General features: G+C 47.9%; 1 protein-coding gene across 2 annotated transcripts; it reads right to left on the reverse strand.

Annotated features, from left to right (window-relative positions):
• Positions 1 to 905: 905 nt before the first annotated feature.
• LOC147693229 (tyrosinase-like) lies at positions 906 to 16,750 on the reverse strand. Of its 2 annotated transcripts, none has more exons than XM_086933636.1 (5): positions 16,689 to 16,750; positions 9,600 to 10,428; positions 8,466 to 8,679; positions 6,843 to 6,984; positions 906 to 2,252 (listed from the first exon to the last, which is right to left on the reverse strand). In XM_086933636.1, the coding sequence occupies exons 2-5, from the start codon at positions 10,392 to 10,394 to the stop codon at positions 2,075 to 2,077; spliced, it is 1,329 nt and encodes a 442-aa protein (XP_086789762.1). In that variant the 5' UTR covers positions 10,395 to 10,428; positions 16,689 to 16,750; the 3' UTR covers positions 906 to 2,074. The 2 variants fall into 2 exon arrangements, with proteins under 2 accessions (XP_086789762.1, XP_086789763.1); XM_086933637.1 differs by lacking the exon at positions 16,689 to 16,750 and adding an exon at positions 16,565 to 16,594.
• Between the last annotated feature and the right edge of the window lie 741 nt (positions 16,751 to 17,491).

Below are 17,491 nucleotides of genomic sequence, written 5' to 3' on the forward strand. Positions count from 1 at the left end.
TGCCTCTAGGTGTTGTTTGTACTGGAGTCAGGTGTTTTGTTTGTGGGAACTTTATGCAGATGTGTCAGATGCGCTGGCTCTGTGTGCCGTATACAGTGGCCTCAGAATCACTATCTTTGGTTACTATATAGGTACTGCAAATGTCTTATTCACACATATGTCAAATGCATTTTCTCTGGGTACTGTTCAGATGTTCTTCCCCTGGGTATTATATGCCGTGGTCTCAAATACTCTAGCTCGGTGTAATATAACATAACATGTGTATTTGTAAAATGCACGTTCACCCATAAGACTATAACAGATGTTTACACTGGTCTCTGATCCAACTCTGGTTATTTTGCACACAGGTCTTTGTTACATCCGGATATAAGTACACACATCTCAGATGCTCTACCTCTGGGTACATATGCAGAGGTCTCAGAGGCTGTTCCTCTGGCCTCCTTGTGCACAGGTCAAGTTACCTCTGGATACCATACACCTGGGCGTCAGATTTTCTATCTCTGTGTATTTTTTGTGCAGGTCTCAGATGCAGAATCTCTGCCTTCCCTGTGCATTGGTCTTCATTACTTCTGGATACAGTATAGACAGGCCTCAGCTGGCCAATCTTTGTGCAATGTGTTCCCTGGTCTCAGAATCTGTACTCCACTGGGACAACCAGGGTAGGAAATGGCCCAAAGAAGCAAAAACTAGTCCACAACAGCAACAAATCACCAAATTGGTAAAAAAAAAAAATAAGGAATCAAAACCAGGAAAAATCTTAACTAAATAGAGAGGCTTTTGGGGCTATTGGGCAGAATTTTCCTTGAGTCAATCTCATTGAACAGTTGGGTTTGTGGTAGGAAGATCCAATCATAGAACATAAACACTGGCCAGTGAGGTATAGCAATTGACAGATAGATGAGACGTTATTACATTAAAAATTAATACGTTTTATTTCACAGATTCATTTAAATACAGCAACAATATTGCATCGTTTGTGAGGACGTGCCCCCAAGAGTATGGTGAGAGCCATTGAGGTAGGTAAAATACATGAGGTGGTACCGCAGGGCAGTTTGGAAAAGTATCTTAGGCTGCATAAGTCTAGAAGGGCTGCGTGAGCTAAAAACAGTGGTGGTACCTGAGCTTCTTACATAACCTAAAACGCATCAATGAGTGTTAGTCTCCACTTCCTTGTTGTCCATCCTGTGCATTTGGTGGCACTTTTAAGTAAACCCATCCTTTAGTCATACTCTTATAAAAGAGAGGAGAAGGCTCCGGTATGAAAACAGAGAAGTTCTCAGTTTCCTGAAAAATCTAGTCTGAATGATACATACAAAAGAGATCTGGATGGAGCGAGAGGGCAAGAGAGAGTGGGAGACAGACAGAGGGCCTAATTTAAAATTGGGTTGAGAGGGTAATCTGTCCCAGCATCAACAGAGCTGTTTGTCAAATGTTTAATGTATTTACAAGAACCGCAGTGACAGCAGTTCCAAGAAGTGCAAGAGATGTCGGCTGAGCCGGCGGACATCTCCAAATTTGGCTTCAGAGTACACTTGTTATGCAGGGAGTAAATTGTTCCACCACAGCAATGGTACACATTCTGTTTTCCAAACTTTAAATCAGAGAGAGAGAGGGGGAGAGAGAGAGAGAGAAAGATAGAGATAGACAGATCACAAAAAAAGACAAAGACAAGAAAAAAGCTGAAATTTGAGTTAAAGAGAAAAACAAGAGATTTAAATTAATGATCATGATTTTGTGGTATTCAGAGGAACAATTTCTGGGAGCAATCTAAATACAAGGAAGAAGAGTAGAGAGAATGAACCATTGCCACGAACAGGTCACTGGCAACCCCACAGATGAGAGACCGCATGCCATGCTTCTTTCACTGGTCACACTGTATGTGTGCTGTAGGACTCGATCCGGGCATCACATGGTTTCAGGCTACACCTGTGTATCCTTTCTGTTAAAACACCAAGGAAATGTAGGCTTGAAGCCACCGGTCTACCTCTGTAAAGATGCTTCTAATCTAGAGCCAAGTGTTCATAGAGTGAGTCGTATGCTTGGGACTGCAGGTGAAGTCCAATAGCAAATATTCTTACTGGGGATACTTGGAATAGGTGTATCCAAAATATTCTGCCTTGTTCAGGAAAGCCTTGTTCTTCTTCGGTGGCATGGATGGCACAATATTCTCATCTGGGTCCTGCCCGGGGATGCCACTTGTGGGGTACATGGCACTTGTTGCTCCTCGCTTCTGGATCCAGGTTTCAAATAGTCTATTGAGAAAGAGAACAGTATGAATTGGACTTTGAAGCAGAACTTGTGTGTATAATAGTTGGTTAGCCTGCTCACAAGCAGGTGCCAGGTGGTTGTGGGGCCTGACTCGCTAAACCAGACCAACAGAGCAAAATGATACAATATCACAGCTAAAATACTATTTAACTCACCTCAATTCACCAATGAGGCACAAATTCAAACTACATCGAGGCTAAAATTATATTTCACTATAAGCAAGATTACCTGGCAGCGTTCCCACAGGACACTAGGTGGGATCTGTGTGAAGGTTTTCCCTAATTCACCCCATATACCTCCACCCAGCAGTTTGTTCTTTGTCACTGTGCTATGTTATCTACAGACACTGATTTCATAACACTGTGCTATTTCTCTTCTTGCAATGGGGCACTACATGTGACCACTTGTGCTGTCTCGCTTCACATGACAGAGGCTTGTGCCGAGCCTGACTACATATGATGGGACACTGTGCTGTGTCGTTGCATGTAACGACCACTGCACAAGGTCTCTTTACATAACGTATGGCACTGTGCAAGTTCTCCCTGAATATGATAGGGCACTATCCACAGATTTCTTCATGTATTAATGCATTCCTTAGTGTCTCCACATGGTTTCTAGAGTGGCTAATGCTGCCTGTCTGCATGTGACAAGTCACTTTGTACTGTCTCTCTGCATGTGATGTGCACTGCACTGGGTCTACATAAATGTGGTGGGACATTGTATGCTGACTACATGCACGTAGGGGGCATTGCGTCTGTCTACCTAAATGTGATAAGTTGTTGAGTCCTGTCACTTTCCATGTCTTAGGGCACTTTGTGCTGCCTCCTTGCATGGGTAGGGTGCTGCATGCTGTCTCCCAGCACATGAAGGGGGCTATAGACTGCCTCTTCTTGTAATCGGGCATTGTCTGCTGTCTCAATTCATGTGAGAAGGCACTGCATGCTAAGCCTTTGCATGTGACAGGCACTGTGTGCTGTCTCCCTGAATAAAATAGGTAGGCTATCCTATTTCATGTTGAAACATATAACAACTGTTAACACCACGCTGATAATCATCTGAGTGCATTCACCCTGCATTTTACGATGCGATGGCTGTGCCATTGCATGTGACTTGGTACTGACTGCTGTCTCATTTAATGTGACGACAGGCTGCCTTCTGTCTCTTTGCATGTGATAGGATGCAGCGTCCTGGTACTGTGACTGTGATAGGCAGGCGATCCTGTTTTTGGTTTAAGCCTATAATAACTGATAAAACTCCACCAGACGGTAAACCTCAATCATGAATGAAAACATGTAAACACTGATAAACATCTGCACAACCATAAACTAAAATTAAATGCAAATCAAAGAAAGTGAGCAAGAATGAATAATGTGTGTTTCTTCCAGAAGGGGTGACAAAATGTTACTTTGTTAAGGAAGATAGGATCAGGAATAATTGGTCTGAAAATATTGTACTTGGGTTTTGTTGTTTAGGAATGTCACTAAAATATTGTGCTGCTTCTTTTCATTTCATATAGATTTTCAAGCTGCATTAGAGGCGATGAGTTTAGAAGGATGTTTTTAGTCTGATGTAATTATTTTACACAGTATAGTGAATGTGGGAATATTAAATTCATATTTGATCTTTTGACAGTGTTTAACTCTTTCACAAGTCAGTATTGGTTGGCGGTCAACTGTCAAACACCCCAGACTTTAAACATTTAATGCAAGGTATAGTCACAGGTACCTGTGAAAAGAGTGCTGTCACTGTCCACATGGGATTAGGATGAAAACATGGCAGAACACTTTCCAAATCACAACAACATTGATTGCTGTGAAGTGTCTTATTGTTATGTGTGATACCTTCAACTACTCCTGGATATTTACCGAACTGCGCATTACTGGTGGGGTTTGTGAGCTCTTAGTTGAAATGCTAGGAGCAACATTTGAAATCCCAGAATACAATGTGATGCCTGTTGAAATGTCAGGACTGACTTAAAGCTAAACATTTTGATGGGGACACTTGTCAGCAATGCTTGCTCACATGACAACATCTCCACCTTAATGTAGTCAGGCAAAGACTGCAGGAAGGGAGTGATGGTCATGTTTAAAGCATCAAGCATCAAGTTTCACATGCCCAAGAATGCAGAGCTATAAATTAATCTAGTGGCATTCAGAATATTAAAGGTTTCAGAAGAAACTATGCCATTGGCAGGGTTGACCACCCCTACATTTTCATAATATTCATGAAGGAATAGGGGAATGACCACCCAACTGGGTCCAGGAATTGGTATATTGAAACACATGAATAGAGCACTCTTCCTTTTGAATACATTAATTATCCAGTAAACTAGACCGAGTCCTTCCTGGCAGAGTGGGTGTGAGAGATAATGAGGTGTGAGTGACGATCATGAGATGTGCGTGACGATCATGAGGTGTGAGTGACGATGATGAGATGTGAGTGACGATCATGAGATGTGAGTGACGATGATGAGATGTGAGTGTGGGAGAGCCTGCAATATACAGGCTTTGTCTGCTTAAAACACTCTGAGCCAAGTCCATCGGGCGCTCTGCAATGCATGATTTCTCCTTTAATATGAGCCTCATAACACTGTCTGCAAAGAAAATAACATGTTTTGTGAACACAGGAAAAACAGAGTTTGTTTGTCTATTTTGGGACTTAAACAGCTAAATATGACACTAATAACCACTCATTTCAAATCTTTGGAAAACAATGTGAAGACATCTCTGAAATCCACACAAAGCAAAACAGTGAACATAGAGCAACCTAGTGACAGGGTACTCTGTGCATTCACTCTGCATGTTCCGGGCACCTGCCGTCTCACTGAATGTGATGGGGTATTGCCCGTCGTCTCACTGAATGTGATGGGGTATTGCTCGCCGTCTCACTGAATGTGATGGGGTACAGCCCGCCATCTCACTGAATGTGATGGGGAATTGCCTGCCGTCTCACTGAATGTGATGGAGTATTGCCCGTCGTCTCACGGAATGTGATGGGGTATTGCTCGCCGTCTCACTGAATGTGATGGGGTACAGCCCGCCATCTCACTGAATGTGATGGGGAATTGCCTGCTGTCTCACTGAATGTAATGAGGTATTGCTCGCCGTCTCACTGAATGTGATGGGGTATTGATCGCCGTCTCACTGAATGTGATGGGGTATTGCCCGTCGTCTCACTGAATGTGATGGGGTATTGCTCACCGTCTCACTGAATGTGATGGGGTACAGCCCGCCATCTCACTGAATGTGATGGGAAATTGCCTGCTGTCACACTGAATGTAATGGGGTATTGCTCGCCGTCTCACTGAATGTGATGGGGTATAGCTCGCCGTCTCACTGAATGTGATGGGGTATTGCTCGCCGTCTCACTGAATGTGATGGGGTATTGCTCGCCGTCTCACTGAATGTGATGGGGTATTGCCCGTCGTCTCACTGAATATCATGGGGTACAGCCCGCCATCTCACTGAATGTGATGGGAAATTGCCTGCTGTCTCACTGAATGTGATGGGGTCTTGCCTGCTGTCTCACTGAATGTGATGAGGTACTGCCCACCATCTCACTGAATGTGATGGGGTATTGCCTGCCATCTCACTGAATGTGATGGGGTATTGCCCGCCGTCATACTGACTGTGATGGGGTATTGCTCGCCGTCTCACTGAATATCATGGGGTACAGCCCGCCATCTCACTGAATGTGATGGGGAATTGCCTGCTGTCTCACTGAATGTGATGGGGTCTTGCCTGCTGTCTCACTGAATGTGATGAGGTACTGCCCACCATCTCACTGAATGTGATGGGGTATTGACCGCCATCTCACTGAATGTGATGGGGTATTGCCCCCAGTCTCACTGTATGTGATGGGGTTATTGCCTGCCATCTCGCTGAATGTGATGGGGTATTGCCCCCAGTCTCACTGTATGTGATAGGGTTATTGCCTGCTGTCTCGCTGAATGTGATGGGGTATTGCCTGCCATCTCACTGAATGTGATGGGGTATTGCCTGCTGTCTCACTTCATGTGACAAAGGATTTCCTCTCTCACTGCATATGGTGGGGTGTTGTGTGCTGGCTCACTGCATGTGCAAATGGCCCTGAGTGTTACTGAATGTGACAGGCAGTGCTTGCTGTCACCTGGCATGTGTCGAGGTGCTTCTTGCTGCATGTGAAAGGGCGCTGCGTGCTGTCTTACTCCGTGTCGCAAGGCACTGCATGTCAGAGGGTGTTGCATGCTGTCTTGCTGCATGTCACAAGGAGCTGCATGTCAGAGGGTGTTGCATGCTGTCTTACTGCATGTCACAAGGAGCTGCATGTCAGAGGGTGTTGCATGCTGTCTTACTGCATGTCACATGGAGCTGCATGTCAGAAGGTGTTGCATGCTGTCTTACTGCATATCACATGGACCTGCATGTCAGAGGGTGTTGCATGCTGTCTTACTGCATGTAACATGGAGCTGCATGTCAGAGGGTGTCGCGTGCTGTCTTACTGCATGTCACAGGTGCTGCATGTCAGAGGGTGTTCCATGCTGTCTCCCTTCTTGTGGCAGGGTGTACATCTTTTCTGAATTTGCAGATCCTTACTTGTCAATGTAGGCATGATGAAGGAGGAAGAGAGGGTCCGCGCTGCAGATAGTGTCTTGAGACATGCTCCCGCCCATGAACAAACGGACGAGGAAGTGCATGCTGAGCTTTTCAGTCACTCCATCGGATGGGCTCATGAACCCTGAAGGAAGAAGAAATCCACAGGTCACAACTCAGCGTTACTGTGATATAACAATCCTCTACCATATTGTGATACTGCGGTGACATGGTGGAACGCATGCAGGCATTCAATAATTCTGCAATTCATTCATGAAGCAATGGAATAAACCACTTACAATAAGACTCAGGTACAATAACATTGACATGGTACAAAGTGGACTGTACTGCACATTTTAAGGATATCACCAGTCACGCAGGAGTTCTGTAACCATAAAGAGAAACAAAGCCTGAAGCTACTTGCAATATCCTTGTAATGTATTATAAAAGAGACTCTGGGGGCATATTGTCAAGACAGGCAGAAAACTGGGCTCAATTTCAATTGAAGCCCAGGTTAAATGTGCAGGAATTCCATAGAGCATATTATCAAGCCCATTATCGCCTTTTTATCGCCTGTCTTGATAATGTGCCCCTCTATTCCTTGGGATACATTCCAGTCCCATCACCCTTCCGTCTACCTCTGGTGCTGCCTCATAGGAAAGAGGTGGGTGTTCAATTCACACAGGTAAACAAACAGCTGTATATTTACTCATTGCATATTTACTTCTACACCTCGGTGTAACTCTACACTTTCTTGTTGACATTTCCAAATTCACTGTATCCAAGTGTAGGGTCACACCTCGGTGTAGACGTACATGTCTCCACCCCATCATATCAGCGGATGGACCCTCAAACAAGAGGATTCACAAGTGTAGGGTTACCGCTAGTAACTTTGCCACTGAGGTGGAACTGTCCACCTACATGTGCAGAGATCTCTCTTTGAGAAACTGGGGGGGGGGGGGATTTTTAAAGTCTATTGTTCTTTAAAAAATATTCTGAAATTATTTTACAGTGTAATATCAATGCAATTTAATTTCACTTTGAAGGGGGATTAGAGTTTCCCTTGTATGCTGTTGCAGTGAATGACTGCACTCACATGCAAGAGGATGCTTGGGGGGCCATGGGACACCCTTTAACCCCTGCAGAGGGCTGCCATCAGGGGGCGCACTGACAGTGCGACTCCTGAGAGCTTCTTTGCCCCTGCGCCTACGTCTGTAATACAGCGCAGGCACAGAGGCACAGGGATTACATGATTTGCATGGGGCATGCCCCATGCAAATGAGGGAAGACCCGCTGATGATAGAACTGGCGATTTATGTGTGCCAACACTATCGGTATAACATAAGGGCCGCACCAGAGTCTGCTACCCTTTCAGTAATACCATAGTGCCTCGGGGCATGCAAAGAGGGTGCAAACGCCTGTTGTGCCCCCGGGGACTTGATTAATACAGCCCATGGGTTCAATTATTCAGGTCAGGGCTTGGATGTCTGTCCAAGAAAGACCATCCTTTCCCTGACTTTGCTGGCTATGTTCTTGGGTCTAGCTAATATTCCCTTAACAGTCAATTCTTTTCTATGGTGTCGACAATCTCCATAAACACACATTGAGACTCCCCTGTGACCATACCTTCAAGGACATTGCGGAAGCTATTGTTGGCGCTCGTGTCATATGGCGGTGTGTCGTACTGATCCCACTTAAGTGTATCTTCCACGTCCTTCACTGTGGGCAGACTCAGGATGCTGGGGTCGGCGCCAGGGCTCCTTTGAAGCGGCTCCATCTTGCATCCGTCTTCTGCCACCGGACAGTACTTGTAGTCAAAATAATACCCGCTGCAGATACTCTGGAGAGAAACGTTACTGTCAGTGAGGATCGAGGCACTCGAATGAACCTTCCATGACACGCTGTACGACAGGTTCCGCTGAGCTTGCGTGTGTCATAATGTTGCTTATAATGTACTTTATTGTCACTGCTCATAGAGAACAAGGGGCTTCCTTGTCTGAGACAAAACCACACCAAAGACTTCTCAAAGAGTTGGTTATCACAGCACTAACACCAACACTCTGTATTCTATACCACATGTGCAGACCAATCAACAGAAGGAGTCAAAGAGAAGTCCCACACCCACTCAACTCAGTCCAGATGGACCCGAAGATGGGGGTTATGTGTCCCCAGTACCAATGCTATCTGCATCTTTTTGATTCCTGTAACAACATGGTGACAAATGATAAAGACAGATAACCCAGACAGGCTGGACTGCCCGCCACTGCCAATAAACTCTAGAAGCAGTTGGTATATTAATTACTACAACACACCTACTGCAAACAACAGCAGAACCAATAGTACACTACTGGTGTCATAGCTGACATACCCAAGCACACACCAGACCCCAATTGATGCTGGAAATCAGAGCAAGGTGGTTCCAGGCCAGGACTTCATTGCAAGACTATCCTAATGCCAGAATGTGTTCTATGAGGCTACGTCTAACATAGGCATAGCATCATCACAAGCAAGCCACTTTAGTCGCTGGTGAAAATAGACGTCATCCTGCAGAGGAGGCTTCTGTGTCCACTGTCAAGGCTATGTAGGTGCCATCAGTGTAAGTTTCATGCTCAAAACTCTACTTGAAATGGGATACTTCACTATCAGCCTCATAAACATTCTCCCCACATCCAGCAATTCATCCTCACATTGTGGGTGGCTAAACCCTATATAGAATGAAAAAAAATGTGTCTTAATACATTTTAAAGCAAAAGTATTTACCTTCCAATTGGCAAAATATGAGGAGCTGGTGAGGACCCCCTGGGAATCGCTCTTGCCCATGAATTCGTCAGTGCAGATTTCGCAGCGTTTCCCGTCTCTACTCCAGTCGTAATATGGCATGGTGAAGTTGTTGTCGCCAGTGATGATCTGAATCTCCCTTTCCATGAAAGACAGAAACCAGCGATGCCAGGTCAAGAAGGCTGGGCCCCTGGTGGCAAACGTGGTGGAAAAGTTGAACCTGTTATTTTGTAGTATGGGCTTGTAGGCGTAGTATCGGACCCATGCACCAACGTCGTACACGGAGGCCTCCAAGAAGCGGAAGGTGGCTCGGTCATATCTGTTGCCCGCAGATAGTATTCGGAATCTGGCACTCTTCTTCATCTTGGCCAGGCTCAGGTAGCTGAAGACCTTCAGCCTCTCCTTGGGTGAGAGCTCGCGGATTTCTCTGCGCATCAGCTTCTTGTTCTTGTCACACTTTTCCCCAGTCCGATTGCCTACACAGTCCCCACAGTCGAAGTCATAATACGGGTGGTTGCAGACGCACACACTGTCGAAGTATTCATGAGGCCATTCTAGGCGGTCGTCGTTTTGGTCCACCATGCTCTTTTCTTGCATGTGCGGTTCTCTGATGAACTTACACTGACCTCTTCCAGAGTCCGCCCCGCACATGCTGCCATCCTTCCACTTGGGGCAGCAGCGCCTGTCTTTCAGGGCCTTTTCAGTGGTGCACGCGGCAGGGAATTGACTCAACACCCCGCTCAGGCTCAACGAGAGGAACACGACGAAGAGTAACATGGCTTCTGTGGTCCCCACAAGAGTCACTTTGTATCTGTGAAGGAACAACATTTTATAATTAATTAATTTGCCTTTGAGAAGTTTAAAATATATTTAATACCATTGTACAGTATAGTACAGACTAGCTCCAGCAGGTGATATGGCAGTTATCAGTTATACAATACAGAAGGCAATATATAAACTAAATAAAACTAAAAGAATACAATAATATCATGCCATGACGTGAATTACATAACGCATAAAATGACTTGACAAATAATAAAGCTACAAAATCAAAAAACATGTTGCGATGCCTTAATCTATTTTAAAACAGCACAGTATATGTTGAGCTGCATAAAAAAAAACTGAACAGGGCAGGTGTGACTTCCACCAATTGTTTCAGCAGCTGTCCCACTCCCGCCAAACTCTAAATAACCCTTGGTTTCTTTTTTAACTTTGTTTCCAAAGAGGAGGGAGTCAGCATGCCAGAGGTTTCATTGATCGCTTGAAACTCAGTTGCTGGGCTAATTCAGTAGGAAGTTTAAGGCCTAGGCTTGCTAGGATTACCTGGGCGCTCTTGCAGCATTCTGCAGTCTTGCGCTGCACCTGCAGGCCTTGCTAATGGTAGCTAAATTGACGCAATGCTTTATGTTGCTTTGTGCAACACAATCACCCACGCAAAACCTGTACAAGTGAAGCCCCAGAGGGAAGTGTCTTCCAAAACGTTCAAGCTAGATCAAAGAAGCCTGGGAGGGGGCCCCGGTCAGTGTGATTGGGATTGGCGTGATGTAATAAAGCCTTGCTGTGCCATTGGTGAAATGGCACTCTGGCAGGAATCCCTATTAGTACAGAATGTCCATAGTCCAGTCTCAACAGTACCAGAGCTTGAATGAATGTTTTACATCATTCTCAAGAGAAGGATCTAACCCTTCAAAAGAAGATGAGCCGATCATGTTCCTACTTAGCTAAAGAGATGACATGGGCTTGCATATTAGCTTTCACATTATCCAAGAAGAAGCCACGTGATCTGGTCAGACAGATACTCGTGGTCTGGGCAGATAAGCTTACCGTCTCCTTTTTCATTTTTCACATTCACACCCACAGCCATGGCCAGAGAAGAAGACATCCTCCAGAAGCACCTCATGAACCTCCTGAACTCCTTCCAGCCCACCAAGATGTGAACACTTTCCTGGACATCTACAGCATGTCCAGCAGAAGGCTCCACTGAAAACCATATGATCATCGGAGCCGAACCGCTCTAGATCATGGTACCAACCTGAACTCTCCACAAATAAGAGTGCCATCCACAGGCAAGAAGCGAACAAGAGAAGAAAGGAGCTCCCCATCATCTTCAGGCACCAGCATCCCTATAAAGAAACCCTCTAGAAGACCACCATCAATGAAGGGATCATCAGACGTACTCTTGAGAGCTGTCAGGCATTGAGCCAGGCCACACTAAGTATTTGCAAACCCTTCTTCAGGGGACAAATCAAGCACTATCAATCACTTCGCTGACATCAACACAGTTATTCCAACACTCCCTCATGTTATGTTATGTGAATTTGGAAACCACTGCTAATTACCTGTGAGGTGATCCAGGCACTGAGCATGGGAGGTCTGAGGTGGGAGAGAGGATGCCTGTTTCATCAGAAAGAGCCATGTCTTGATGTTTCTTCCGAAGTCCATGAGGGAGTGGGAGGTTCTGAGGTGTTTTAGGAGGTCATTCCAGTGTTTTTTTATGAGGTATGTGTAGGTGCGTCCTACGCTTTCGGTCTTCTTAATGTGAGTGGGGTGTGCTCTTGCCTGGGACACAGATAGTTGGTTGTGGTTGAGGTAAGCGTGGGTGAGTAGCTTGAACTTACATCTTTCCTGGACTGGGAGCCAGTGGAGATATTGGAAGTGTGGAAAGATTTGGTTATTTCACATGATGAATGAGCCTGGTAGCGGTGTTCTGGGAGGCTTGGAGTTTGCATTGGACATGGGCTGGGATTCTGACATAGAGGGCATTTCAGTAATCAAATCTACTTGTGATAAGAGCCTGGGTGACTGTTCCTCTGATGTTCAGTGGGATTCACTAGAAAATCTTGAATAGCATTGATAGGATGTGAAGCATGATGAGGAGACGGCGTGGATCTGTCTGCTCATGGAGAGGTTGGTGTCCAGGATGGTCTGCAGGGGTGGCTGGAGCCCAAGTTCGGAGGGCCACCAACAGTAGTTCCAGGGGCAGGAGGTTGCTGCTAAAGTTTAGGAAATCAGTTCTGTCTGTGTTGTGCTGGAGACAGTTGTTTTTCATCCAAGCAGTGATGTTGCTCATGCAGTTTGCGAAGTTTGCTTTGGCAGTGTCGGTTGCATTGGTAAGGGAGACAATGAGCGGTGGGTTATCGTTGTAGCGTACTATGTTAATGCCATGGGCTCTGATGTTGTCCATGAGGGGCGTCATTTAGACGTTGGAGAGTGTTGGGCTGAGAGATGATCCTTCCGAGACTCCCCAGATGAGTTTCTTGGGTTCTGAGGTGTAGGGGGAAGTCTAACTTGTTGAACTATATCTGTGAGGGAGGAGGATATCCATTTGAGTGCTGGTCCTCAGATATCCAAGTGCTGAAGCTTTCCGATGAGTGACTTGTGGGAGACTGGATCGAAAGCTGCAAAGAAGTTGAGGAGGTTGAGTTGCGGCCATTTCTTCTTGGACAAGGTGGCTTCTGATGTTATTGTGGCCGTGATGAGGGCTGTCACTGTGCTGTGGTTCATTTGAATGCCTGATTGAGAGCTGTGTAGGAACTGATGGAGTTCTAGGTGGTCTGCGTGTTGGATATTGATGGCTTTCTCAATGACTTTAATGGGAAAAGGAGGAGTGAGATGGGTCTGTAGCTGCGGAGGGTGTTGGGTTCCGCTCTTGGTTTCTTCAATAAGGCATTAATTTTTTAATTAATTTCTGTATTTTTCCAGAAAGCCAGGGAGGTGGCAGTGGGCATGGAGGTGTTGATGATAGTGGTGAGCAAAGGGGAGATGATGGTTCTTCCAAGGTTGTATAGGAAGTGGGGACATGGATCCAAGTGGTCTCCTGAGTGGGTGTTATTCACCAGGGCAGTGGTTTATTTGTTTCGGAAGGGCTTCCAGTTGCTTAGCTGCTGTTTGGCAATGAAGTATGTGTCCAGCAGGTGAGGGGAGTTTGTATTGTTATGTTGTGGGTCGAATGTGTGGTAGACCTTGGCAATTTTCTGTTTGAAGAAGTTTTTAGAGGTTGCTACAAGAGGGCTTGTGATGGTATGATGTCGTTGGAAGTTGTGAGTTTAGAGAACTTCTTGATGATGGCGAAGAGTACTTTGCCGTTGTTGGGGCTAGCTAAGAGTCTGAGCGTTAGGGCCCTTTTCTTTGCATCTTGTAGTTGTTGGGGGTGGAATTTGAGGGCAGCTTTGTATTTGGATCTTCAGGTGGTGTTTTATCGAGTCTCCATTTTCTTTCAAGATGTTTGTAGTGGTGCTTGGATTCCCTGAGGGAGTTCCTGTACCAGCTGGGTCATCTGTTGTTTTTGTAGGTCTTCTTTCTGGTGAGAGCAGTATGGTTGGTGCAGTCGGGCAGCCATTTATTAACATTGAGGTTCTCAGTGTGGTTGGGTGGGTGTTCCTGTAGGGTATTGGTTCATTTTTGTTTGAATATTTCACTCTAATGTCTTGATGTGCTTTCGTTTTTTCTTAGTTTGGTGACTTGGTGGGCGGGTAACTTAAAATGTTTACTGTACTTGTCAGTCCATGTGAGCAGGGTTGTGTGGGTGGTGGTGATTCTGTTGTTGAAGGAGAAAATAGTGTTGAAGGTGTGGCCTGATATGTGGGTTGGACCTTGGGCGAGCTGGTTGAGTCTACGGTTGCTGAGGCTGTCGAGGAGGGCTCCTGAGTTAGGGTCTGCGGTGTCTTCCAGGTGGTGATTGAGGTCCCAGAGGAGGATGTATCTGGTTGTTCTGATGGAGAGGGGAATGATGACGTCTGTGATGTGGTTGCAGAATTCTGCTAGGGGACCTGGGGGTGGTGGGTGAGGGTTTCCTTAAGGGTGGTTTCTTGAAGGAAGTGAACGTTTTTTTCCTAGAGGAGGATTTCAAAACAATAGTGCAAGCCCTGGTCCTCTTCCACCCGATAGATAAAATTCTCTGCTTGGTGGTCTCCCTGGCACCATCTTAACACCCCTGAAAGGTATCCTATCACAGTGGTACGTCTCATCACATTAACCCTTCCTTAATATGCGGGCTCGTCTTCCAGACCTGTATCATCTTCTGGGCTAGCAGCATCATCTAGAAGACGGCCAGGAACAACAACCCAACATATCTGGACAAGGACCCACCCACTCCCCGTGGACAGCCCCACACCAACAGGAGACACACATTGAGCTTAAGTGAAAAATACAGGAGACAGATCCTACCGATCTACAAGCCATGATGAGGAAGAGAATTACACCAGAGTAGCGCTGAGACTCCTGCAATCCAGGAAGAAGGTTAAGAGACAGACCTTAAAGAGCATTAGACTCAACAGACTAGAATGCACATGTCGTCTCGTGCCTGCCCGCGTGGCTTTGCTTCGGGCTGGACCCGCTGAGCTCTTCCCAGCTAGAAAGGGCTCTACAAATACCTCCGCGTGCCTACAGTGGTGCCTTCTCCAATGACTGGCTGTAGGTCCAGCCTAGAGCTGGCATTGAGCCAGGGAGGGATTGTTGTGGCAAGATCAGAATGACGTCAGCTCTGAGTGGGAGGGGTTTGGGCGGTGTGTTGTGTCATCATTCACCACAGCAGCACTGAAGCTGCACTTACGGCACACTGAGGGGGGAGATTGTCAAGTAGAGATGACAGACTGCTTATTTACAAGGCCCTTGCGCCCCTTTTGCGTCACTTCTCCCATGTTAAAAATGACACAAAAGTGGCGCAAGGGGCTTGTAAATAGGCCCCTAGGTTTGAAAGTTTGAGGGAAGAGACAAGTGTTTCCATTTAAAGATCCAAGTGGGTGGGCCCAGAATGCAGAAGAAAGTAGTGTCAAGAAGCTCGCGCCTTTTGGAAAGGCCCACAGCTGTGCTAGAGTTTCTTACTGCTGGGTGTCAAGGCTCCACCATTGGATCAGTGTCACCTCCTGTCGTCATATCCTTTCTGCTTCCTCGAACTCCTCCCCACTGTTCAAATCCACATTCCCTGCCCCATCCACAGATCACCGGACCACCACCCCAGCCCCCTGAGCCCGGCCCCTGACTCCGCACCTGCCCTCAGACCGCCCTTTGCGCCCCTCACACGCACCCCGGATACGCACTCACAGGACAACCAGCTCCTGGAAGCCTGACCCGGCCTTCGAGGCGCCCTGCCCGTGGGCCCCTTCACCACTTCTATCACCGGGGTCACTGAGCTCTGGCGCGGGGTCCTCTGCCCCGGCGGCTTGGGGCATGCCCCCCTCCGGCCCCGGCACCTCGGCTCTCCACCTTTCAAATCCAGCACTTTCAAGCAGTTGCCCCACACCCCCCTAACCCGGCACGCCAGGGGGCAAAATGAAGTTATTTTTCCTCCTTAAATACACAGCTCGCTCCACAGTTTTCCAACAATGAGATCACAGCGCGGGTCCAGGGCACCAGGGAGGGGTGTGCCCCTTCCCAAGACACTTCACCCCCCCTCACCCGTGTTCTACAGCTCTTAAACCTTCGTCTCACCCCTCTTGAGTCGGGAGGTGGTCCTCCCATCAAGGACGGATTCCCACCCATCGGTGCCCTGTTCTCTTGGGCATGTTTGCCCCTGGGGGGCTTCCATCAGGGGGGGCATTAGCATCGGCAAAAAGAACTCCTGTTCCACGGGTACAGAATCTAGGGGTGCGGGCGGCGCGCGCCCTCTGGCCACCTCACAGTGCCCTGTACCCCAGGGGCCCATTCAGACCCCTGCGCTCCAGGCACACGGCGCCTGTGCCTACCCCAGATATGCTGTTGCGCCCTCTCCGATGCCACACTCAGATGGTGCACTCCCCAGCTCCCCACAGTCCCTGGCACCCCAGGGGCCCACCCAGACCCCCGTGTCTGGCACCCCAGGGCCCCACCCACTCAGACCCTGTGCATGGCACCCCAAGGCCCCACCCAGACCCCCGTGCCTGGCACCCCAGGGCCCCACCCAGACCCCCGTGCCTGGCACCCCAGGGCCCCACCCAGTCAGACTCCTGCGCTCCGGCCCCTGTGCCTACCTCAGAGATGCTGTGCGCCCTCTCGATGCCAGCACTCAGATGGTGCACTCCGCCGCTCCCCACAGTCCCTGGCACCCCAGGGCCCCACCCAGTCAGACTCCTTCGCTCCTGCCCCTGTGCCTACCTCAGAGATGCTGTGCGCCCTCTCGATGCCAGCCGGCGCTCAGAGCTTCCTGGAGACTGTGGGTACCAGAGCCGCCGCGGTGCTTCTTATAGGGCCGTGCCCAGGATGGCAGGCGAGGCTTGGGCAGGGCGGGCCCTGTGCCCGGGCAGGTGGCAGCAGCTGCGCTCGGAGGCGAAGAGGAAAGGAACCCACATTTCATAACTCTTGTCCCGTAATTAGAAACTGGATTCACTTCTTTGAGGTGTAATTAGACACGTCATCTGAATGTGCTGGGCTCTTGCAGCATGAAGGAGTCACCCCTCTGTACTCTTCCGGGTGACGGCTGCGGGTGGAATGCCCTCTCTGGAGGAAGTCGAGGTGCCCCTGCCGAGGGGTGCCCGCTCTCCGAGGTGCCCGCTCTCAGGGGGGTGCCCGCTCTCAGGGGGGTGCCCGCTCTCAGGGGGGTGCGTGTCTGGAGAGGGTCGGACCACACATGATGACAAGTATGCCAGCCATTATCAATCAATCCGCATGTGTATAGCGCAGCACGGCCACCCCAGGGGCATCTGGGCGCTGTGGGTGCGAGGTCAGAATAAAGGTCGGAAACGAGCAGACAGAGGACACATACTGGTTTGAAAGGAGCAGGAAGAGGCAGAATAGAGTGCATAGGGGTTCATAATGTGGGCATGTAGGGTGAAAGGTGGCGCTCACCCATATGGAGCTCGGGTAAAACATCTCTGTGTATGTTGCTGTGCTCTGAAGGAAGAGGCACTCACCCTCCACCCTCCAAATGGGATAACAAATGAACCCTAATAAATCAAAAC

Source organism: Lissotriton vulgaris, chromosome 8 (assembly GCF_964263255.1).
Source record: "Lissotriton vulgaris chromosome 8, aLisVul1.2, whole genome shotgun sequence".
Classification (NCBI taxonomy): Eukaryota; Metazoa; Chordata; class Amphibia; order Caudata; family Salamandridae; genus Lissotriton; species Lissotriton vulgaris.